Source organism: Conger conger, chromosome 8 (genome assembly GCF_963514075.1).
Source record: "Conger conger chromosome 8, fConCon1.1, whole genome shotgun sequence".
Taxonomy (NCBI): Eukaryota; Metazoa; Chordata; class Actinopteri; order Anguilliformes; family Congridae; genus Conger; species Conger conger.
Window position 1 is genome coordinate 49,764,360 of NC_083767.1, and position 25,466 is coordinate 49,789,825.

Here is a 25,466-nt window from a genome sequence, read left to right on the forward strand (position 1 = left end):
GTATTTTCTACCAAACTTGTAAATACATTAATAGCCTAACTGAAAATAGAAGCACTGACTGGCAGATCTTATGTAATTAACTTATGCACCTGTGGTGAAGATTTAGATTTAGAGATTTAGAGAGTTTAAAGATTACATCAAGAATAACCCAGTTTCAATAATGGAGTGAATTGAACTGTAACGGGGGTGTACGAAATTGCTGAACTCGTCTAGACTCACCTTCTGAGTGCAGATCCTTTATAATGTAAACACGGTTAGCGATGTGAGATGTGCCATGAAATCAAAACGTTCCTTGTCATTTGCTGAGTCCACTCTACCCTGTCGTTGTGACCGAAGGCAGCTATATGCACCTATGAAGGCAAGGTTGAGCGTGAGTAAAGACTGTCGCAACATCAACAAAATAAATTCAGTTTAATTGAATATTAAGCAGGCGGCACGGATGGTGCAGTGGGTAGCACTGCTGCCTCACAGCAAGGAGGTCCTGGGTTCGAATCCCCGTCGGCCGGGGCCTCTCTGTGCGGAGTTTGCATGTTCTCCCCGTGTCTGCGTGGGTTTCCTCCGGGTACTCCGGTTTCCTCCCACAGTCCAAAGACATGCAGGTTAGACTGATTGGAGAGTCTAAATTGCCCGTAGGTATGAATGTATGAGTGTGTGAGTGAATGGTGTGTGTGCCCTGCGATGGACTGGCGACCTGTCCAGGGTGTATTCCTGCCTTTTGCCCAATGTATGCTGGGATAGGCTCCAGCCCCCCTGCGACCCTGATCAGGATAAGCGGGTTCAGATAATGGATGGATGAATATTAAGCAGCGATAACATTGGTCAACAAAAAAAAGGAGATGATGTGACTACCTCAGGATCTATATTTCTAGCAGTCATGTCCATAAGCCCATGGCTCACTCCATGCAGAGACATGCCATTCTGCTGGCTTAACTATTCCCAGGAATGCTGATTTGCCCAGTGTATCTCCACCCCAGGGATATGCGTTGCATGTGCTAGCATTACTCAGTGTGTCCTGTCTTATCATTCAGAACTCAACAGGTTCTAGGAGAGGAGGTACATGGCTGTTAAGGTACATGACTGGGACCCGCAAGGTCGGTGGTTCGATCCCCAGTGTAGCCTCGATAAGATCCACACAGCTGTTGGGCCCTTGAGCAAGGCCCTTAACCCTGCATTGCTGCAGGGGAGGATTGTATCCCGCTTTGTCTAAATCAACTGTAAGTCGCTTTGGATAAAAGCGTCAGCCAAATGACATGTAATGTAATGCTTGCTATTGAAGTAAACACATGACGAATTCCTGAGATCTGATTCGCCAGATAAATTACTTGGTGGCTCTGGTGGTATGTAAAGGAGTGTGCTATAACTGTGGTAATGTTGGTACAGGATAAGATTTGATGCAGAATATAATGCACAAACAAAGACTTAAATGATATCTACTTGTAAGCGTTTAAAAAAAAAAAAGCTTATTGCTAGACAGACCCTTTTTATCTTATCCAAGGTAAAAGGCAAATGAACTATACCTACCAGAGACACCACAAGAAATCTCTGGGGCCAATCAGATCTCAGGTATTGGTTTACTTCAATAGCATAGGAGGCAATGCCATTGAAGTAAAGTTTTTTTAGGGTAGAGTTAAAGACAAGAAGCCTGAGAGCCTCAGTAAACAGACCCCCTGACACATTACCCAACATGCTCGGCTATTCCAATGTTCAGCACCACAGCCCCTTCATTACTACAGGGGAGGTGGTGGCTGCTCAGCCATCACAACAACAAAAATAAGCCCTGTTTTATTCTGATTAAAATACCCCTAATAGCATCCTGGCAGCATTGACATCTGCACAAATTATTATCCAGCTAAGAACAGAACATTAATGCGAAGGGGAAGGGGGCCTGCTGGGTTTGGGGCGAGGCATTTCAAACCACTGAGAGTGTGAGCGAACTGTGTTCATATATAAATATTAGGCATGATAAGAGATTACTGGGAGCCAGCACCCTGCCCCGCAGGCTCCCACCCCCCCATGCAGAGGAGCCGCGCTCCTGGGACCCACCCGCAGGAGGGACTCCTGTACCTCCCACAGCGTCCCCCAGGGCCTGGGGAGAGACGGAGACCTCTGACAGGCCCCAGCGTCTGACAGCCTTTATTCCTGCTGCTTTTTCCCCCCAGGAAGCCCCACGGTGGCAGTCAGCGATCACTGGACTGGAGCTTAATTAAGGCCTGGCATTAGCATATCTCACTGATTATGTTATCAACCTTATATGGAGCTAATGACCACTTCATTTATTTAATCAAGCTTGCCTTTCAGTCCTGGAGTCCAGACAAACAGGAGGCGGTGAAAACGATGACGCGCACACTGGGAGAGGTTCTCTCTCAACATCACATGTGCAAAGTCTAAGGAGAGAAAAATGAGAGCTTATGCAGCTCAACTGGCCCTGAACACTGCTCCTTTCCTGAGTGACAGCTAACCTGTCTGAATAATTTGATTTATTTGTTTACAGCCTAATGAAAAAAAGGGGGCATTTCTTTCTGTAATCATTCCTTGTGTGGGGGGTTTGTTTGCAGTCTGTACTTTTCCATGGGGAAAGTTTATTGTTTTTGACAACTAAGACCCAGGAGAAATAAAACCTTGTGAGTTGAATACATAATTCAAAGGAATATATGTGTTAAAGGAAATCATTCAGTGATTCAACGTTGAGAAAAAAGTTCCAAAGACTCCAAAGCCAATCACAGTCACAAAGACAAACAATAATTATAGTAATTATTTGGATTTGATAGCTCATTAAGTAGTTTCCACCTGGTTGATCACTGTGTGGAGTCACTGTGGCAACTGTTAAGAACAGCAGGATGAAAGACGGAGTGTGTATGTGCACGTGTGTGTGTGTGTTTTCGTGTGAGAGAGAGAGAGAACAAGCGAGTGACAGAGAGAGAGCAAGCATTAATTATCACAGCCAGCAATTACGTCTGTAATGCGAGACACTTAGCATCAATCTGCTGTTGTTTTGTTTCCTCTTTCTGTGCGATCCGATGACAGGGTCAGCAAATAAAGTGTATCCATGTATTGTTATTGCGATAGCTGTATTATCAACAATGCTTTATTAATTAACTTTGCTTTTTGTACAGTCGGTGCTACTGTACATTCCTACCATGCAGCTGAACACAGGTACCAGTCTCACTACGTACCACTAGGTGCCAGTAGAGTTCAAGCCAGTGTTCTACAAAAGCAAGGGCTCCAAATCTGGAGAAATTGGAGATCTTAACTGATGTGGTGTTCCTCACATCAGTCTTCAACTCATTTTTCTTATTGCCACAGACAGCAATCTCAATAAAATGTCAGGCAAAAAAGCATCAGGATGACTCTGGGCTTGGGCAAGATATAAACTCTGACTCCCATTACAGCACCGATGCTAACCACTGATGGCTTTCACACGACTCCTCTGCACTTCAATTCCAAACAAATATTGTTGGAATAATATTGCTTCAGAGCACAAATGCAATTTACAGGGTTAATGGGAAAGTGGAAGCGATGATTCATTTTAAATTTATCTCATCCCCTGAATCACGTGCATTTTATTTGCATGCAGGGAACAAGCTATGCATTAGCCTCATTCCACCAAGACAAAAAAGGAAATGAATTGATTTATATTCCAAAGTGATGGCCCTGCCAATCAAAAGCAGAGTCCCATTTCCAGCCTGTGTTCTAATCGTGTGCGTGCCAATCAGTGGAGCAAGGCTCCAATAATGAGGACAGTAGCAACACCAAAAAAAAGAGAAAAATAAAAAATAATGGCATTCCAATTCATCTTGGCGCTCCTGAATATTTGATTTGTCTTTTATTTTCCAGCAACAGCGAACGCCACAGAGGCGATGGGAGAGGTATGAGTCAGTTTGATTTTCCAAACATGCCTAGAATCGCTTTCAGGAATTGGAATCCAGACATAACTGCAGATTTTATTTAATACCCACTCTTCACAGATTCCCTCAAGCTTCAACCGATCAAGCTTTATTACATCAAGTAGGTTTACACTGTAGCCTTCAGTTCAGTCAGGTTACCGTATCACTGTGTTTTACTGAGAATGAGGCTAGACAGAATTGCTCTTTCAAGGAACCCATTCTAATGCAGGAGCAAGGAACAGTGGTATCCACCAGCTGCCTGCAGCCCAGTTCTTCAATGTATACAGTCCAGAATTGTTCATGCACGAAATGGCTTGCTCGGTCGCTAGCTTTCTAGAGAGTATTTAGCATGTATCGAGTTTGCCAACCCTAGTCAGGCTGTTACAGTCATCCACCATTTTGTTCCTAAGCCTTTTCTTGTTATCTTTTCTTGCCATTGTTGACACATATTGAGAGCATTTTTATTTTTTTACAGAGAAATTTGTCACGCCACCATTGCCCTGCAACAAGAAACCCTTTTAAACGGTTAACTTTTCGTTTCTCATTTAACAGGTTAACAGGAACCCTGCGCTCGTCCAGGATCCAGACTGAAAGCGAGCTGTGGCAGACCTCCGAGACCGCGAGTGTGCGACAGCGTAAAGGCTGGCCTCGGGCTGAAGGTGAAGGGAGGGACACTAAACAATGACTTCCCTTTCACACGTACCCTCCATCAGACAGGAGCGGAAGATGATTTGTGACAGCCAACACACTCCCCTTCACAGGACTTCCACCGTTCCTCATTTTATATTTTACCGTGTGTGGAGAAGCCTGTGACGTCTCTGCTTTTTCCCCAGCACATGCCCATCATTTAGAAACCTTGTTCAGGACCACACGTGCAGAGATCCGCGCAGTGGGAGGGACACAGGCAGCCTGATTGAAGAGAAAGAAGAAACGAACTCGACTGCGTCATGAAAATCCAGGTGCCCATTTAGAAGACAAAGCAGAGCTGATGAGCTCTACTTCACCAATCAGGAGTCAGAAACGAGGAGAAAACACACCTGCACTCCCCTTTTCACATGCAGAAAACCTCTGGCCTTTTACACTTTTGTCCTACTTATTTCAATTCCATTCATAACTTTATATACAGACAGGTCCATAATTATTGGCACCCTTGATAAATATGCACAAAAATACTGTCAACTAAAAAATACCGTTATTGACAAAAACTTCATTTTCATTAATGATTCAATCTATTCAACCTAACATTTCTTCTCACATAAAAAAAATATTTCCCCAAAAGATAGGGTTCAGTTATTGGCATCCCAGGTTTAATACTTTGTGAAACCACCCCTGGCAAAGATGACTGCCATGAGTCTTTTCCTATAATTTGTGATCGTGAAAGGTTACAGCCGTGGTTCCCAAACCAGTGGTTCCTGGAGTACCCCTGTGTATGCGTTCCCACCACAAGTCATCAAATCATTTTAACAAGCTGTCAACCTTCCTAAATTATTATATTTTCATCTTAAAATTGATTATTTACTGTAAACCACATCATGGCAGAAATATAGCTTTGCAATGGCATGAATAATACAATTACCATGTTTATATTCTTGCACCATATTGCAAACAATTACATTAGAGGTAACAAATAAAAGACTGAGGTTAACTATTAGACTCCTAATTACGTAGTTGGCCATGCGTTAAATTTGATTTGTAATTTTCTTTTAAGAGTAACAAAATTCAGGTTTGCCTTATCATTTGCTTTGCCTTTGAATTCTTCATTACCTTCTGAATGGTAGTGTTGGTGACCAGTTGTGCACACTCACAAATTAGGAGCGCACTTTAGTCTTTAATCAGGCTTAGTCTTTGATCAGTTAAAAATAATTCACCACTTTTTATGCAATTACTGCAAAATGTATGCATTGTCTGTAGTATCGCACAATTAGCACAATATGAACATAGGAATTATATTCTTTATGGTATGCATAGCTATCTGACAAAATGTGGTTTCAGAGGGTAATGCATGAAAAGCACCCGATTAGGAAAAATTTAGTTTGTTAAAATTCTTTGATTGCAATGGTGGTTGGAGTGAAAACCAGCATACACAGGGCACCCCAGGATCGAGTTTTGGAACCACTGAGTTAGAGAACACATTTGGAGGGATTTTTCACCATTCTTAGACTTGCCCTTATGGACTGTCCTTTTCAATTCAGACCACAAATTCACTTAACCATTTCTGTGTAGATTTTCATGAATGTTTATGGTAATTGCTGGAAAAATTTACCTCAGCAAAGTCTCAGAAAGAGCCAAGATTTCTTGGTAGTTTGCTCAAGTCATGATGGCATTCTTCTTAAATCTTGCCCTTGTATGCAGGTACTGCACCTATATTGTACTTTCTTGAAACACATTCATGACAACCCAACAAAGCGCAGAATGTTGAAACAAAGGTAAAAATAAAACAAATTAGCCAGATACTGATCCGCACCTGCAATAATGTTACAATTCATCAACGGGGAAAAGCCTTCAAGATGCGTCTTCAGACACCCTCAGACTCCTCCAGTTTTGGGAAAAAACAAGACAGAAGAATCCATGTTCAGTATTTTTTTTTTATTTAATTTTATTTGCTTTTATTAACTTTTCACACAATGTCAATGTCAGATATAAAGCTTGATCTCTTTAACCTTTTTTTCTTTTACATTTCTTTTTTTATTTTTGTTAGCAACCAAGAGAGAAAGAGCAACCATTTTGAAGAGGTTATAAGCAGTAGCAGGTCCAACATGCAGCAGGACCGTGAGGGCAAACCGATCAAACCCAGAATAAGCACACTTTGAGCTGAGAGTTCTCATTCCACCGACCACACCAAAAAGCACAGCCTCTACACTGGCCTCGCACGCGCACGCACACACACACACGCACACACACACACATACACGCACGCACGCGCAAACGCGCGCACACGCGCACACACATCTCAACTCGTGACACTCCATATCGCTTAATGCAACTATCTGAAAGTGAGGAAATCAAGCGCCAGCAAACAGGACATTCACTTGGTTAAAAAGAAGGGAAAAAGACAATCAACACCCATGACCCTGTGCTGCTGATCATATGATATCTGCCACTGTTTTGATTGCAAAATCAAATTTGGTCAGAGCTCACAGATATTTGATTCTGGGGTGAGTGCACAAGTCAAATGAATCTATTTTAATCTATTTTGCACAACCTCCCAATTTATTTTTTTTAATGCGACTGGCCAGATGTGGTCTGTGGAATGAGGGGAGAAGTTGAACATTGTTGCTGTTTTCAGATCAGCTTTCTCACTCGCTTCCAAATAAACCCTACAAAACACCAGCATTGAAGACTGACCCCTGATCAGTTACAAGGCAGGGAGGGCGGGGCACTACAGAGGATATCATAACACTTTTCTCCTTTATAATGACTGTTCTTGTTCCTAACAAACCTGCGGCCCTACAGTACTTTTTAAAGTTATAAAAACACTAGTGTCACCTCTGCCCACTTTTCCCTTCACTAAAATTGAGAACACACAAATTTAGAAAGTCAGCAGACAGACAAGTGCTAAAGTATTTACTCAATATCAAAGTCATTTTTTTGTAGCATTATTTGAAGCATGGAATTTTGATGGTCTTGTGTGAGTGAGCTGTTGTCCCTCAGTGTTTGGTCCTTAAGGGATTGATCCATTCAATGAGTAATGAAAGAACAGGCAAGAAGAAATCCCGTACCCCCAGCCCCACCCCTCCCCACCCAAAAAGAGAGAGAGAAAAAAAATCTTGGGTGGGGGGGGGGAGACACTCCCCAGCAACAAACAACCCCCATCAACAGGCAAAGCAGAGGCCAGACGGAGACCAGGGGAAGGCGTCGGTCTGTCTCGTCTGCCCCGGGACTGGCACGCCCGTCTGTCCGTCTGCCCGCCCCCCCACCCCGCTTCCCCGTCCTCACTGGAGCAGAGCCTTCATGCACTCGGTCTCGGCCGCCTCCAGCGCAGTGAGTCCGTCCGGTCCTTTCTGGGTCTTGTCAGCTCCCTGCAGAAACACCACAAGACACGTGTCCCTCAGCACTTTGCTTTCCAGAGTCCCTATTTCAGGAAACAAAGGTGGGGGTGAACTCTCACTCTCATTCTCATTCTCACTCTCACTGAGCGCTGAGAACTGCCATCTCTGAGCAAGTCACTCTCGCTCTCACTCTCACTCTCATTCTCACTCTCACTCTCACTCTCACTCTCACTCTCACTCTCATTCTCACTCTCATTCTCACTCTCATTCTCACTCTCATTCTCACTCTCATTCTCACTCTCATTCTCACTCTCACTCTCACTCTCACTGAGCGCTGAGAACTGCCGTCTCTGAGCGAGTCGCTCTCGCTCTCGCTCTCGCTCTCGCTCTCACTCTCACTCTCACTCTCACTCTCACTGAGCGCTGAGAACTGCCGTCTCTGAGCGAGTCACTCTCACTCGCTCTCTCCTGAAGGCTGGAGCGCTTGCCTGGCTGCAGACCACAGCAGGAAAGGGACAGGCAGGGCTGTGAGTCAGCCTCACCTGTCAGCGCAGAGCCCAGTGCCCGCAGACACACGCTGCAGCTGGATAAAAACACTGGGCTGCACACTAATTGCACTCTGCTGACAGTCAGACGGATCTCGATGCCAACGAAATGTTTTTTTTTTGCACTGTCATACTGTAGCTACTTTCAAAGATAATAAAGGGAAAAAGGGATGTAAAAACATGCAGAAAAGCAGATCTCTGGCTTACTTTCAGCAATCTAGAGACATGCACTTATCCACAGGCAGGGCTCCAGCCCTGCTCTTAATCAGTAATGTCCGCTGTGCACACAAACTCAATTAAGCTAAGAGTGACACTGTGAACACAAGGGCTAGTACTGTACGCGTTGCTCACAAGGACATGGCAGAAAGGAGGAGCTGCTAGAGCCAACGGCGGTTCCGCCCCACAGCGATGGCCAAAGAAATGTGGATTAAAAAGGAGGAGGAAAAATAAAACAAGACCAAACTGTCTGTTCTGCCAGCTTTAACTTCTTAGCCACAGATTACAGAGGGGAGCAAAGTTCCACTGTTGCGTGGAAAAGCAGGCGACGGCGGCCCAGTTTCAGTGCCAGGGCAGGCAGGGCTGGCGTGCCACCTGACCGATCGAGCGAGCACCCAGACCGGGCGCTCAGAGACACCGCCCTCAAACAGCTTTAATTGGGAAGTAAGCAGAGAGAAGGCTGAACCATGAGTCATTGTAAGCCCCAGTGTTAACGCAAGTTTTAAAGCACCGGAATACGATTACCTTTCCGGAAATGTTTGGAGCTAGGATTGTTGCTTTTGCAACTAAGGCTCCACAAATAAATGGATTACCAAAGAATGTGATTGAGGTTTTAGCTTTGAACAAAGAATTCACCCAACTTCACCCAGTGAAAAAAAAAGAAAATTAATAAATAAAGAAAGAAAAACCTGACCAATTTGCCTGACAGAAGATACAGTATCTTCTTGCTGTTCTAACTTGCAGAAGGGAAGTCATTACCACCGCATCTTCACCATCAGTCTGCACCACAGAAGCCTCACATGCCCAGCTAACATTGCGACTGACATCCATTCACATCAAGACAAGAATTGAGAGATGCATGTTGGGGGTTGTAGTCCTGTAGACAGGCCCCTCCCTGACCTCCAACTGCACGTGGTGGGTCTACTCTGAGCTGTAGTCAGGGAGGGGAACAGCCTGAAGGGCACTGCAGGTTTCTGATGGGAGGGGTCTGGGGCTTTGGGCCAGAAAGATTAGTCATACGCTCTCCAAAGAGAACGGAGACACTAGGATGCCACTTAAATTATTTGGTTTCAGGTAACTTGCAGGAATGACTGTCGGCACTGCTGCAATGCCTGGCAAACTGAGACACTGCAACTGACAGCCAGGTGGAATGAATATCTCCCCAAATCTAACAATCCAGCAAAACATGTCCCTCCACCAGACTTAGTGTTCATTATGCCACTACTGGGCAGAGGAGAAGGAGGACTCACAAACATAATCCATCAGGTGGGCAGCTGGGCTGGGACTAACAAACTGCTTATAAAGAGATGTTTACAGAAGTCTGTTCACCACCAGACTGCAGAGTCAAGCGCTCCAGAGGAACTGTAAGGGGGCACATATTACAGTGAAATGTACTGTGTGGAAAAAGATCGATACTTTTATACTAGATTTTTTTTAAGTAACTGATGTCTCTTCCAGAGCGTTCAAAGAACAGTCAGTAGGGATGAAGAGATACAGAGGGGCAGGAAAATGCCTCCAACTGTCAAACAGAGAGGACCTCTCGCTGTTAACTGCACACAGAAGGTGCCGTATATTTTGGGCTGAAGATTAGCAGCCCAAGCAAACAGCGAACAAAGGAAAATAAACAGGTCTTCTGCAACCTTTACTTAGAGAAGATTTAACATCCAAAAATCCAGGGGAAAGAAAACATTAGTTACCTCTGCCAAAAGAACATAAGTGTGAAAAGAATGTTCACTCTGCCTGTACAGAATGCATGCTAATCTTGGTGAATAAGAGGCTATATTTAACCTGGAGGAAATGCTTGTCCCCTTGGTTATAGTACGTGTTTCCTGTCTTCCAAACGGTCTCTTTTTTATCAAACACATCTTACAGAAAAAAAAAATCTGTTGCTCTCTCACAAACCTAATACATGTATAAATAAGCCCCTCTACACATGTATAACTACATATGCAGTTTTTTCACCATTTAATGATCTTATATCTTATTTTTGCACCTTTACCAGGCAGAGTACGAGTTGCTTTTATAACAGTCACTTCCTTTGTACAGCTGCAGTCACCTTAACCCACGTTGGGACCAGCATGACGCAGCCAGCTTTAGGACTGCACTTTTATGACACATGGCCAGCCCACCTCCGTGACCAGCAGGGCAGAAAGGCATTCTTGGGTATGCTGTACATCACAGTCATCACCCGCCTGTCTGCATTCCGTTTTTACATGAACCTACAGGCTCAGAGACGCTCTCCACTTTGCAGAAGGATAATAAATCACTGTATTTATGGAACAGACTGCCTTCCTTTTATAACTAAACACTGCGATGAGAAATCCAGAAAGGATGTGGAGTGGCTTAGAAAATAAAAATGTTCCTTTGATTCAGCAGGCTAATATGATTTCATGCCATGTGGGTCTTGTAGGTGCAAGTTGTTTTCCACTTCAGAGTTTTGGCCGTTTGAGAGAACTTCCACCTAGTGAAGGTGGAAGTTGGTTATCACTGCAGAAAACGATCAGGGAGCAGGAAGCGGCAAGCAACAGGAAGCTGTGGCTGCCGTTAAACTGTGAGGGCTTTATCCAAACCAACAGCTTTCACTGTGGCCACACGTGACCAGCCCTCAATGCTTCTGTGCCGACGCACCTCTTGATTTGTCTGAGGTATCTAGCGTGCTCGTGATGTAGAGACACAGAACAGCATAATGAGTGGCTCTCACAGCTGGTGAATCTGTGGGCTCAAACCCCATTACAGCTGCCATGCCCATGAGTAATGTTACCCAGAATGCAATGCTCCATCCAGAATGCCACTTTACAAAGCCAGCTGGGCTGAACAGTCCTAGAACAGTTGAGCTGCTCTGAATAAGAACCATGCAGGCCAGCGAATAATGAGTTATGATTCATAACGGGCAGTGTCAGCCTCCCTGGAACCCTGTAACCAGTTTTGACCACACCATCAAGGTGTACAGAGGGCACCAACAGGCCTAGCCCCCACTCAACTGCCCCCATCGGACTGCCGAGGCCACACACAGGTTAAACATCAGATTAATAATTCAGGGACAACCACAGTGCTGCTAACCAACAGCACTCAGGAGGACTTCAAAGGTCATCTCCCATGATTCTCCTTCGCCCTGCAAGTACGGGTCAAAGAGTGCAATCTCTATGCAGAGCATGCCTCCCCCAAAAGGCCGTATCCTCTGATCTGATTAAGTGAATATAAAGGCTTTTATCATCTTGTCAATCTTGGTGATTGAGTGCACAGATGACTGTGGTTGTGTGCAGCCCAGGGAGAAGACACTGTACAGGTGAGGTTTCAGTCAAACAGCCATATCTAATGATCATGCAACATATGCTTCGTAACTGCTTGATTAGGCATTTATTAGGTTTATTTTTTAAGACTTATTGGTCTTCTGCTGCTGTAGCCCAACCACTCGAAGGTTTGACATGTTGCATGCAGAGAAGCTCTTCTGCAAACCACCACTGGAACACGTGGCTATTTCAGTTAACGCCACCTTCCTGTCAGTGGTAACAGAGTATGAAGCACTCAAGAAACCACATTTCTGTGCTCCCAATACCTCCATATATGTGGACAGCAAAAGCCGAAACCCTCTGCGAATCTGCAGGGGAAGGCAGTTGTGGATTGATATTCCTCGCCGTTCCTCCATTCCCGCCAAGGGTGCAGGACGCAGAGGCAGCCGTTACACAGACAGAGACAGACAGAGATGGACAGAGACACGGGCAGACACGGGCAGACACGGACAGACACGGACACGCGTGACGGTGGCTCCGAGCTCCGCCCCCCGTCTGAAACGCGGGAGGAGGAAGCACGGCGCACCAGGAGAAGCGCCACGCCGGGGCGCGTAGCCGCCAGCACAGCGCAGCCCCGCTTCCTCAGCAAAGAGCCCCCCGGGCTCGCCGCTAAGACCTCCGCCGCGTTTCCACAACGCCACGCGCCTGGGGCAATCGCAGCTCCGTCTCCGTACAAAGCCTTCGCTCCATTTAGACTGCCTTTAAGGAGACAGCTGCTTGTTCAGCGTAGCCATTATACCGCTCAGCGTATGCTCATCTCTCCCCAAACACACATACGCACACAGAAACGCAATGCATCATGTATGAAAGCAGTTCGCCCTTCTCCCATGTGCTGATGCTATTTAGATTAAGACTGAGAGCTTATAATTACAGTCAGCAGTTATATGGAATAAGTACATTGTACAATTATGCACAGTTTAGAGGTTGACAAAAAGGAAGCTGTTTTTTCGACCTCAGTTTATTGCGGCGTTTATTAAGATGGAAAAGACTCCACAGGCTCAGGTTTTTAATATTTAACATTCAGAAAATGGTTGATATTCAGAAGAGCCGCCCTGAGCTCGGCCATTCATCATGACCCCAGCTGATTAGACCGATAACTTTCAGCATTAAGGTCAATTCAAGTTTGTCACCATCTGCTCTTTTACTGTTGCTGGAGCCAATCGAAAAAAATTAATTGCTTCCTGTATCCAATTAAAACTAATTCAATTCACCTATGAATTTTATGGTTTTTATAAATGGCCACTTGTCACCGATTGCAACGGGAAGGCCTAGCCCCAGACAAATTCAGTTTTTAATCAAGTAATTCCTACAGAAACTGATGTTTATTCGGCATCTTTAAAGCTGCCCAGGGGTATGAATGAGATGGCTGAATTCAGCCAAGCCTAGCCGAGCATGAGAATGCTCTAGTTTAAGATTTCAGGGCGCAGAGAAGCACTTTTCCCTCCTAACGTGCTTCAGACTGAGCTAATCACTCACCTCACCACTGCCATTCGAATTCACAATCACTTGTTTATGCCGTTTTATTGTGTTTTTCTGCATAGGGCAAACTGCCTTGGCGTGACTTTAATTGAGGAAAATGCCCGTGTAATTGCAATTTCTCTGCCATTTGACAATGACCATTCTGCACATCAAGTGCTTGTTCGAGTGCGAAATTCCCAGTGTGCCCCTGGTGAAATTGACTGCCCTGAACCGACCTCGTGAATAATGACCTCCGCTCCCGGAAGGGGCCCGGGGAGGGGGGCGGTGTGGGTGTGGCCGGGACGGAGGAGAAGGGAGGGGAAGAGTTTTTAGGCCTCAACGCACGCTGCTGAGCTGGCCAGAGGAGAGGCCAGGTTAACATTCTACTCCCAGTGATGTTAATAGGGGGAAACGAGTGCGCTGGCTTGGAAAAACAAAAAACAAAACAATACAAACCAAAAACAAAAGTCAGATGCACCATTTTGTTCTGGAACACTGCACAGAATGAAGAGAAAACTGGTCTATCTACACCTATAGTGGCCGGTCATGCAGGTCACACAAAGGCTGTAGCTCACACAAAATCCACACATAACAATGTCAGAAAGAAGGAAGAACCCGAAACAGAACGGTGTCAAATGTGAAGGCAGGAAGACTATAAGTTGGAATACAAACATGAGACGAGAATGGAGTATAAATGCCTGGAGAGCATAACATTTAATGTAGTAAGATGTAAAATTCTGAAGTAAAAAAGAAAGCAGAGTGAAAATGGTAAAAAGGAACATAAGAAGGTGGAGGCCGTGACACGGGCAGAGGAGGGAGAGCAATCGTACCTTCGCTAGTAGGATCTTGACGCAGTTGGTGTGGCCCTCGTAAATAGCAGAAAACAGGGGGGAGATTTTGTGTTTGTCCAGGGCCTGTATGGGGGAGGGTTTCATAGGAGAGGGTTCATGGATCATTGCATCACACATAAGAGCGCATCATTACACCATCATAAGAAACAGCTTGACTTCTGCTTTGCTACTCATCTCATCTATAAATCTATGAACACCACTTTGTTTATCTCCCTTGACAGCAGCTCCCTTTATCTGGCATTCAGGACACTTTGTCAGGGTGGAGGAGGGGTGTTAACGTCATAGTCTTGCTATTTAAAACTCACTTTCTTTTTCTCCATTCACGCTCAGAAGGAAGGTATTAAAAAGAGGCTGTATAGGTACACATTTTTGCCACGCACCCTATAGGTACGTACGATTGTACTCGCCAGCAACACAAAATGCATTCGTACCGTTATTGCACGTACAAGGTTCTTATCAGTACCAAAATAAAACATTATTGTACATTCTGGGTACAAGTCTTATGGATGTATTCAATACATTGTGCTAGTCCCTCGAGGAAAACGTTGACTAAATCGCTCCAAAAAATTGAAAGGTATTAGCTAACTGAAATGGTATTATAACGCCAGAGAAATAGGTCTAAATTCTAAAACTTAAAAAAAAAATGAATAACTTCAGAAAATGAGCAAGTCGCTGCTTGCACATTCTCTTTTCACAGTGGATTTTTATAACACCTATCTGTACATTCTGCTGAATTTACAGGCTTTTACTTTCTACTGTGAGATTACAATCTTGCTTTTAATGGGACGGTTCACTTTCTGGGGTTTTAGTGTGCATATTTTCATCTGCGGCCTTTACAAGCTGGGGCAGTGTTATGGGCCATTCCATAAAACAGAAATGCGCCATTCTACACCATCACATGAAGTGACTACAAGCCTGAACAAGATATCTGAGCCTGTCCAATCCTCCATTTTGGCTTTCAAACCCGTTTTTGAGACGGCTGCAGAGTTCTTGACAGGACGGGAATGAGTTTGTACAATGTTTAAGTGCGGAGGCTGCGAACAGTACATCAAATAAAATAAAAATGTGGCTCCAGCTCAGATAAGTTTGTCTTCGAGTGGGTGCGCGTTAAGTGCTTCACCGTGGCTTTTACGGCAAAGGTTGCACAACCTCATAGTGAATCTGCGAGATAATAGGTTTTGTTAAACCCTCGGTCCCAATGTTCAGCAATCAAATCACGATTCATCTTTAATAAAATTGGAACAATAGTTGACTTCCCTGAACAAATTATACCCGCTGGCCCAGAGGAAGACTGAGATTAGGCTGCACAGCAGACTCATCGGGCCTGTTCTATGCAAGCCCGTTAGCGCTGCAGGACCAGGTAAAATACGTGGTACAGCAGGTTTAACAGGCACTGTGTGTGTATGAGGGACAGCAGAAACAAGCTCAGCGGTGCCACAGTGAAAAGGCCCAGCTGTGTGGCTTTTAAAGAGCACCAGTTTCATTATTCTACACTCACCAGCATTTTCGCATCCAGTTAATTTGGTAGCGAGTTTATATTTAAAACTGCCATGCTTTAGGTTGGCAGTTTGGGTGGGTTTTTAAAAACTTTAATAGGTCATGTAAAACACTGCAGCCAATGAAAAAAAAGAAAGAAAACTAGTTCAAAGTAAAATGAGTTTGAAACTGGCTGAAATTGAATGAGCCTGTAGCCACATTCTTAGTCAGAGGTTTTGTTCGCATGGTGTGGGACAGACTAAGGCATGGGAAGGGCCCGCAGCGCAAGGACAGTGGAGAGGGTATTATAATTGGGCTGCCCCTCACATTGACATCTGCTCCCTTGGAGAGGAGGAACTCCAGCATCTCAGCCTGCCCGGAGTCTACAGCGTAGTGCAGGGGCGTCCTCCCTCCGGTCAGAGTCCTGTTCACATCTTCATCCTGCAAGACACAAGCACACACACGCGTGTAAGACACAAACACACACATGTAAGACACAAGCACACACACGCGTGTAAGACACAAACACACACATGTAAGACACAAGCACACATACGCGTGTAAGACACAAACACACACATGTAAGACACAAGCACACACACACATGCAAGACAAGCACACACACGCATGTAAGACACAAGCACACACACGCATGTAAGACACAAGCACACACACGCGTATAAGACACAAGCACACACACGCATGTAAGACACAAGCACACACACGCGTATAAGACACAAGCACACACACGCGTGTAAGACACAAGCACACAAACGCGTGTAAGACACAAGCACACACACGTGTAAGACACAAACACACACGCATGTAAGACACAAGCACACACATGCGTGTAAGACACAAACACACACGCATGTAAGACAAGCACACACACGCATGTAAGACACACGCACACACACATATGTAAGACACAAGCACACACGCATGCAAGACAAAAGCACACACACGCATGTAAGACAAACACACACACACATGTAAGACAAACACACATGCTTACACACACGTGGGACACAAACACACAAATTCATACATACGTACAAACAAGCACACACAGGTCATTGTACCTTCTTGGGCCATTAGGAATACTGTACATCCAACACACCTATGCAATGTACACCTGTCAGACGGTGTAATACATGTACTATGGTACTGGGAAGGCAGCAATGCACTATGTTAATGTGGGCCCTGTAGTTTTCACAAGAGAAACAGAGAAAGAGGCCATGAAGAATTCAACACTTAGCGCCGACTCTGGTCGTGGTAATTAACACAGAAAATGACAAGCATCTAAAATACGAGAGCAGTTCATTGAAATCCGTTTCATTTGAAGGGACGCGCTGCATGAAACTGCGCATTAAGATGTTGGGAAACACAAAAGCTAATGATGCAATCCGTACACGAGTAAAGCTGTAGCATCTCAATCAAAATAACGAACTGCTACAAAGCCCTCGGAAAAGCTCAACGCGATCGGTCCCACGACGTCAGAGGACTTCGAGCCTATTCATTTTTATTGTAATTTGGTTATGACTTATTGAGTCGGGATCATTTGAATTGCTTTTGAAAGCAGCGGCAGAGCTTTCTCAAATACGCTTTTGAACTGCCATCAAGCATTCGGAGGAGGTACACCGTTCAAACGCAAGGTCTCCCCTTCTGCGGTTACACAGCACAGCTCCATTCGGCAGGTTCAGTTTCACATCAAATGAAACGTAAGAAGGTGCTAAATGGATTTTATAGGGCCCTAGTAATGCTGAAGTAGCAGCGTGTCATGGTACTGGTAAGACAGCACTGTGTTGCGGTCAATGCCGATTAACACAAACTGGGCCAATAAAATATCCAGCTGTATGAATGAGTATTCGGTCACTGAAACAACTCAAATACAAGGGTTCAATGGCAGTACCCCATTAGGGGCAAATCTAAGTTACACCCTGAGAACTCTAAGCCCAGTTCATGCCCAGTTCCTGTAAACATTATGCTGCACTGCTGCCCTATGTGGGTGCGTGCGTTTCACACGCAGACAGTGTTGACAAGGCTGACATATGATAAGGGCAATGCAGCGAGGAGTCTTAACTGCTGGACAGGAAAGGCTGAGCTCAGCGGGATCTGAAACGAGGTCAAAACTTACACGTCCCCACAACCCGCCACTGCGATCCCTCCCAAACTGGCTTAATAACAGGTTTCGCTTCTGACCTTTCAACCAGTGGGTCCGCAGGATGAGATACTATCCAGAGGTTGAACTGGTTTTCAGAACTCTGTATTTTCAAAATGAAAGAGCCATGAAAAACATTTTGGCCTATTTCACCTGTGTTTAAAAGATCTGACAACAGGTCTAATATTGATCACCAGACACACTCAATCAAACACACTTCACTTTTCTGCCACTCTGTCTGGTATTTCTCAATTCTAAAAGTATAAAAGTAACTAGTCATATCTTGGCAAAATCTCTCTTGTTTGTGCATTCATAGGACAAGTATTAAGTTAATATAATCCATGAAATGAACAGTGTAAGATTAACACAATGGCAGCCAACATTTTGGGAAGTTAGTTAAGTTCAGTTAAGACTATCTCTCAGAGGCATGCATTTATTTTAAATGTGTTGCCAAGCCAACTCCTGTACAGGTTTTGAATGCATCAGATCACAGAATCACATTCCCTGGCACTGTCAGCATGTTAAGCTTTTATCTGATTGGATGTACTTATTTTGTCTACATGTCAAAAATGAAAAGCATGCAACTTTAAATCAGCTCATCAATCAACACTGACCATATTTTGTGTATGTTTTGTATGTAGAGTAGGTTCATGAAAATCACGTCAATGTGTTTCCAAGGTCATTATACACTCACAATTTTAGAACTACAAAGGTTTCACCAATCAATACAGACATATCACAGCTCATAACCGAATTGATCAATAGATCTGCATATTTAAAAAGGCAGCACAGATTTTTATTTGGTAAAAATTCAGAATCACATCTTAATGTGACCATAATATGCACAATCAATCGCCTTCATTGATTTACATCCCAGAACGCAGGATAGCTAATAGAGGTGGTTTTAAGTCGGTTTGATTTTTTTGTTCAGGGAATGAAATGTCATATTTAAATGAAAATAACTTTGGACTGGCTATTACCGAAGCGTAAACTGTAAACTTGACCTCCCAGCTGCTGGGTAGACTGATCCGCTCTCTCGTGGAATGCTCCAGAAGGAAATGTAAAAAAAAGGGAAGCGGACACCCACAGCTCATTACCACTCGCTGACACTCATCTGTCTCTTCGGTTCCTGACCTCCGTGGATGCCTATGTGTCACAGCTTTCACACCCAGAGACCGACAGCAAAACGGCAAGACAGAGCGGCGTAGCGGCTAAAGACCCAACTCGCCCTCACTGCTGTGAAGGCAGGAACACTGGAGAGGGGGCACAGTCTCACCCACGAGGGGTAACCCGTGTGCACCACTTGAACAAATACACAGACAGAGCTCTGCGTCAACCATATGTAAACCGTAGCCATCTGTGAGAAACATCTGGACACTATGTAAAACATGCGCGGTATGTAGTCCAGTAGGCCTACATTGATAAATCAATAATGTAAGAGTGTGAGGCGCACGGGAGGCCTGCGCTGAGCACCGGAGGCACTTTCTAAGCCCAGCCTGCTGCTCCCCTGGCTGGCACACGTACAGAATCCACACAGGCTCTGAAGAAACCCAACAGACTGATTACCAGGGGCCCCTCTGCGGCTGCTGGTGTCCTGTTACCATCTGACGTTGCAACACCCGATCTATCCAGCTGACGGAAATCTCCTTCTCGCCTGTCCAATTAACCGATTTGATTAAGCTGGAGAGCAAGGATCCGGTGATGGATAAACTGTGGGGGGGGGGGGGGGGGGGGGGGGGGTCGTAAACGCAGCTCAGAAAGGGTTACATCGCGGCTTCCAGTAATGCCCCCACCCTGACGGCTTTACCGGCAGGCAGACAGAGCGCGGGATCAGCGGTGCCGCCGCCAGTCTCCCGGCTGCTCTAAATTTAAAACGGTGAGCAGCACCTTTGACACCGCGGCTGAAACGCTAAAGGACACGGGAGGCCGACAGTGGCTGAACTCGTTCCCCTCCCCTGGCCTCCCCCCGCCCTGTTCCCCTCCAGTGAGTGCAGAGGCAAGGCCCACCCTGCATCCTCCCCCACCATGGAGGATGCAAACACACAGTTCTGCCGTCTCATCATACAAGTAATATCGGACATTAAGAACAGGAAGTCAAACTTCCTCCGCAATGTGTGAACCACATGCTATGTGGAAACCAAAAGGTCTCCTCTGCAAAACACATGTAAGAAATGCTATACCTGCTGTGTGGCATTTTTCCATTGAAATGACCTATTCTATAAGCCAAACAAAACTCTTTCACTGGGTTTAATTTTCAAATTCTTTTCTTAAGAGATCCTAATAATAGCTAGATGAAATATTGAAGAGTCTAGCAGTGTTCCTAAAAAAGAAAAAACAACAATTCTGTCTTCTCTTTCGGTTTATTTTTAATTAAAACTAACTTCCCACAGAAGTTCAGTCGTCTGCGAGCCAACTTCAGCTCGTGCCCCATTTCAGGGTGTATTTCAAAGCCAACAGCAACACAAGACATGGCAGAGCTCCCCGTCTGCTCCATGCTAACTAATGGCTGTCTGGCTCAAACTTATTTCAAGACATCCAGCTAATTGGCCACAAATTCCCTGCTCCCCCCCCCATGCTTCACTCTAAAGTTCCACAATTAGCTGGTTGCAGTCCACAGGAAAACATTTGTTGAAACGACCACAATTGTTACATTTTTTTTTTTTTTTTAACACAAAAAAAAAACAAAAGGATGAGGCTTATAACAGAAGCGACTGAGCCACAGATACACTGCTGTCGCCGTCAGATCAGAGGCCGTTGTGACTGTAAGGCACCTTCACAGTCGGTCCAGAGAATCAGAAAGTCGAGAGCCAGGCCTGTGCTTACCAGTGTCTTCAGCCCTGTCACTCACAGGCAGTGTGGGAGGCCCAGCAGCGTTGAAACACTGTGCATGGCACACTCAGCTGGGCCTACGACACTAATAAGGAGACAGTGGCTTCACAGACCACAAAAATAATTATTATGTTTTCACATTGCCAACGCCTCTTGACTTAGCCAGTTTATTTTTTTTGTTTGCATTGAGAGAAAAGTATTTTGACGGATTTAAATCTGTGGCATATGGCAGCATATGCTAGGGTCCCCCAATAGGACATTCATTCTACCCTCTGGCGACTATTCTTTGCTGGGGAGACTTTCAGAACAGTTTTGGTAAGTTCACTTTCCACACATTTATTCCATACAGACAGAAAGGGAGAAAAGAGACAACCTGATCGGTTTACAGGCAGCAAAGGGGAAAGATGCAGTTCCTGGGCCGGCTGCTTAAAGGACCCAGCAGCTGTGGATTTAACAGAAGGGAGACGCTTGCTCTGCAGTAGGTTATTTCCCTGAACAGTTTTCGCTGTGCGGCCAGGGCTTGTGCAAGCAGAGTAGCCCGTCTCTGGCAGGCCTGCTTGATATTAGTCATTTCTCTGTGGAGGCCAGGGTCAGAGCAGAGTGGGGAATTAGCCCCATTCTCAGCAGCTGCCCTGCCTTTTACACACATCTTTATACACACCTTATCCATCAGTTACCATGAAATTTAATTTACACCGTCAAGTGTCACCTCCTCAAACTACACAATAATATATATATTCTATGTTTGCAGATGGCATGATGAGGTACAGTTGGGCAAGGGTACAAAAGATTAAGTTTAACATCTTGAATGCACGACTTGATTTTATCGGATACTGCAGAGAATCTCCTCTTATCTCTGAAGGTCTACACAAGCTCCACAAAGCACTACGTAAAAAAAGTGCCTATTCTCAAATAATCTTACAAGCTGCATTCCATCAAAACTGAAGCATAGAGGCGATACTGGAGATGACTAAATCACGGTACTGGAAAATCATAACTAACACATTTCATAGTCTACAATGACACCTGTATTAAATATATTGTGATGCTAGCAATGGGGGAAAAGCTATTGAGAAATGCAAGAGAAATTGAGGTTTCTGGAGCAACTTTAGCCCTTTCTGTCATGGCAGGTACTGCCGTAGGACCGTTAATGTGATGTGTAAAGGAACACCACCTACTGGTGACAGTATTCCCATTAAAACCCAAAGTATGGCTATGCCGTCTCCTAAGCAGACGGATGTCCATCATACTGAGTGAAGCGAACAACAATTGCATCTCCTGCGGGCTGTCAGAATAACAGCTGACACCAGCCACTGCTCTGCTTCTTCACCACACTCGCGGTTTTGCAACAAACAAACAAAAAACTATATTCCTTTAAACCTGGGGCATAGAGAAGTTTCTCCATTCATGATTGGCTATGTAATTTACATGCTCGATATCACGGGACAAATTTCCCAGATCAGCGCTGCTCAATCCATGTTGGCCTTCATTCTGATTACAGGAAAGAAGGGGATGCATTTCATTAAATCTATCTTTAATGAGAAGATGCTGAATCATTTACATATACTAAATAATTTACACAGACATATAACGGGCAGTTTGTAAAAAATGAAACCAAAGCATAACCCATGACCAACATCTTAAAATGTGGCCAAAGTTCCAGAAGCACCATGCAAATTGGACTGCATGCAAATTGGGAGATATGGGGGTTTGATACCCATAACTTCCTCTTTAAAGCAGGTTGAAGTAACTGTGGACCCACTACAACCAGTTTAGTACGAGTTACTCTTTCTCCTGTCAGCCCAAGAGCCAATAGCCTATCACAACACAGTGCACAGAGCGAGTAATATCTAGACCATTGGGAAAATAAGGATGGATAGGCTGCCCAGGATATTTTCCTTTAATTCCTTCAACTGTACTCATTACCACATGAAGAGGGATGGTCCAGGCATCAAATCATGGCATTAAACACATAAGCATTTAAAAAGCAAAGTAAATGGTAGTCGATGGTATGTACTCCAATAGCAATTTAAAATAGATTGTGGTCCATGTCAAAGTTAAGAGCATTATCACTTACATAAACCTAAACTAGACAAATCACATGTAAATTAAAAAGGCAAAAAAAAAAAAAAAAAAAATACTAAAATAAAAAGCGCACTCTAGATGGGGGCGGGATGGGAGACAGCCCTGTATCTATGCCAGTAGGGTATTGCTTTACAGACTGTTCTAGTCCAGTAAAATGCACAGACAGCTATAGGGCCCTTGTCAGATGAGCACATTGTCCCAAAAGGTTTCCCACAAAGCCAGTGCTGAAACAATGACCACATAATCTCACTCTGGATGCTCGCGAGAGATGAAGCACAAAACAATGTTGAATGAAAACAATGGTGTGCAGTCTGGAGGCAAAATGTGGGAAGTAACTAAAATGAATAAATACACAATTGTGTGTGCATGTGTCTAGAAATTGAATTCAAAATACTACAAATATTACAATATAGCTAACCATGTAAACTCTACCCAACACTAAAGTGGGCCAGTATCAAATACAGATTTACTTTTATGGGAACAGAGGCTGCACCAAAATGTCAGCATATTTTCTTTGCGACCAAAATACTGTGGTCAATGGCAATGTGGCAATGAAATATGGACCAAGTTATTTTATTCAAAAGAGGCTTGACTATTCTACGCGTCTCATTCAGCATCTTAAGCAAAACATATGTATTTAATAAGTCAGTCGATTTCAACTTATTTACACGAACCTGTAAAAGTTAAGTTGTCTTTCTTTTTCTTTTTTTACAAATTCTTATTCGGGAAAAAGCAGGAAACTATTCGGATGTTTCAGCTTATTCAAACATACATAATAGCCAATCTGACACCAAATCGTAATATTACACCAGTTACTCAACGTTCAACACTGCATTGGCTTCCTCATCGGTGTCCTCGTCTAAAAATGTCTCGGGTGGGGTTTGGAAATGGTGGCCCAAGCGCAGACAGAACTGTGGTGGGCGCACTTAGGGCACCATTCATTGCCAACGAGCCTACATGAATCATACTGCACTCAGAACCACAGCCAAAAATGCTTTTCCATTCTGAATTTTGATTCACTGATGCTCACGCGATATCCCGCACTCCCACGCCCACCCGGTGCAGTTAAGCTAACTAACGTTACTCACCTTTCAAAATTGCTTCTTGAACAGCGATTCAATTTGTTATTTGTAGCAAGATTTAGCTCAATTTACCTAGTTCTGAGTTTGTGTGGCTTCCTAAACCGGTTGATCATAGCATAACGTTACGCGTTGGCCATAGTTGCACGTTAGCAAGAACGCTAGCAAGCAACACCCAATTAAAATTGCCAACAGTGACACTGCAGCGATACTTCTGATGCAACAAGCGGTTGTTCCTTCAATCCAGTTAATCGCGACGCTAGCTACATCTAACCACGTCGTATTACCGGCTAGCGCACTGGCTACGTGAGATCATGCACATATACCTTCAGAATTAAAAAGCAAATTGAAAGTCGGCTAGCTTGTTAGCCTCCCAGCAAGTGAGTTTATACAGACACCTTGGAGCCATACACGCTAGTCACGGCCTCACCCAAAATGTTAGCTAGCCAGCTAGCATTACCGTTAACATTAGATAGCTAGCTAGACACATTCAGCTAACGCTATATTAGTTGGCCTGTATGTGTCTTACCTTAACAAGTGCATTCTTCACTTCTTCCAGATCACCATTTTTCAAGGCCCAGATCAGTTCCGTATCCCCGTCTTTTTTAGTCATATCTTTGTTCGCTGAGAAGCTTCCCTAGGTAAAACGGAGCTAAGTATGCAGCTAGCAAGCTAACTGGTTAACTTATGCCTGGGTTTTCTGTCACAATAGCTTGCTAGCTCGCGTAGCTATGTTCTCTAGGTTTTGCTTTCCTGTGCGATCAAGCTAGTTAGCTGGCAATTCGATTTCCTTCGGGGATAAAATAATTTCAGACAGTCAGAATACTCGATACCTGAAACACTTCAGTGTGTTAAGGTTTAATTGTTTAAGAGAAAGTTTGAAAAGAAGCTAGAGGAGCCGGGGATCCGCCTTTCTTTTGCGTTTCTGACACTGTAGACCCGGAAGTTAACGCTGATCTTCCACTATGAATATAGCTTCGAGCGTCACGTAGAGGCTGAACCTGAACGATGACAACTGAAGCAAGTGTATTATAGGGATGAAAGGAGCATCTGTTGCACTGTTAATAGTTTTAGAAAGGCATACATTTGGTAATATTTCTGCTAAACCTGAGAGTGAAAATGTATTTTGAGGGCTGTTGAACCATAACCAATTAGCAATGTAGGCTACGCCATTGCAAGCCTTCCCCACGGCTCAGGTAGCTAAATCAGTCTCATTTCGTTGTTGTTATACTGTACAACTGAGTTCCATAACGTTTGTGACAAAGGCATATTTTTCCTTAATTTGGTTCCGTACTCCAGTCCAAGATATTTGATTTACAATCAAGCAATTCGCACCTGGTTAAACGCAGATTATCATCTTTTGATAAAAGCATTTTTATACACTTAGGTTCCCCCACGTAGAAATTACCATACTTTTTGTACGTATGTGGAGGGCAAAAGTAACTGCCCAAGATCCAAAGATCTGTGGTTTGCGCATGAATGGTTGGCTCACTTGGCAGAGGTAAAAATGTAGTGGTTTTGAATTCTGTGTTTTGACAGATGTGTGCACTGCATCAGTGGGCACTTCGATGTGACCCTGGAGCCCTCTGGTCTTGGGAAAGAG

The 25,466-nt window shown here is 44.3% G+C and overlaps 1 protein-coding gene across 1 annotated transcript; it reads right to left on the minus strand.

Moving 5' to 3' along the window:
- Window positions 1-6,455: 6,455 nt before the first annotated feature.
- On the minus strand, window positions 6,456-24,826 carry mtpn (myotrophin). The gene is made up of 4 exons (XM_061252125.1): window positions 24,393-24,826; window positions 16,037-16,150; window positions 14,213-14,296; window positions 6,456-7,903 (listed from the first exon to the last, which is right to left on the minus strand). The coding sequence occupies exons 1-4, from the start codon at window positions 24,474-24,476 to the stop codon at window positions 7,817-7,819; spliced, it is 369 nt and encodes a 122-aa protein (XP_061108109.1). The 5' UTR covers window positions 24,477-24,826; the 3' UTR covers window positions 6,456-7,816.
- Between the last annotated feature and the right edge of the window lie 640 nt (window positions 24,827-25,466).

Excerpts from the sequence above, each read along its gene's own strand:
- mtpn (XM_061252125.1), bottom strand. The coding sequence starts at position 24,476 with ATGACTAAAAAAGACGGGGATACGGAACTGATCTGGGCCTTGAAAAAT. Across the intron at positions 16,151-24,392 it reads TGAAGAATGCACTTGTTAAG|GATGAAGATGTGAACAGGAC; the intron begins GTAAGACACATA and ends TGTGTCTTGCAG. Across the intron at positions 14,297-16,036 it reads CCAAGGGAGCAGATGTCAAT|GCCCTGGACAAACACAAAAT; the intron begins GTGAGGGGCAGC and ends TCCCCCATACAG.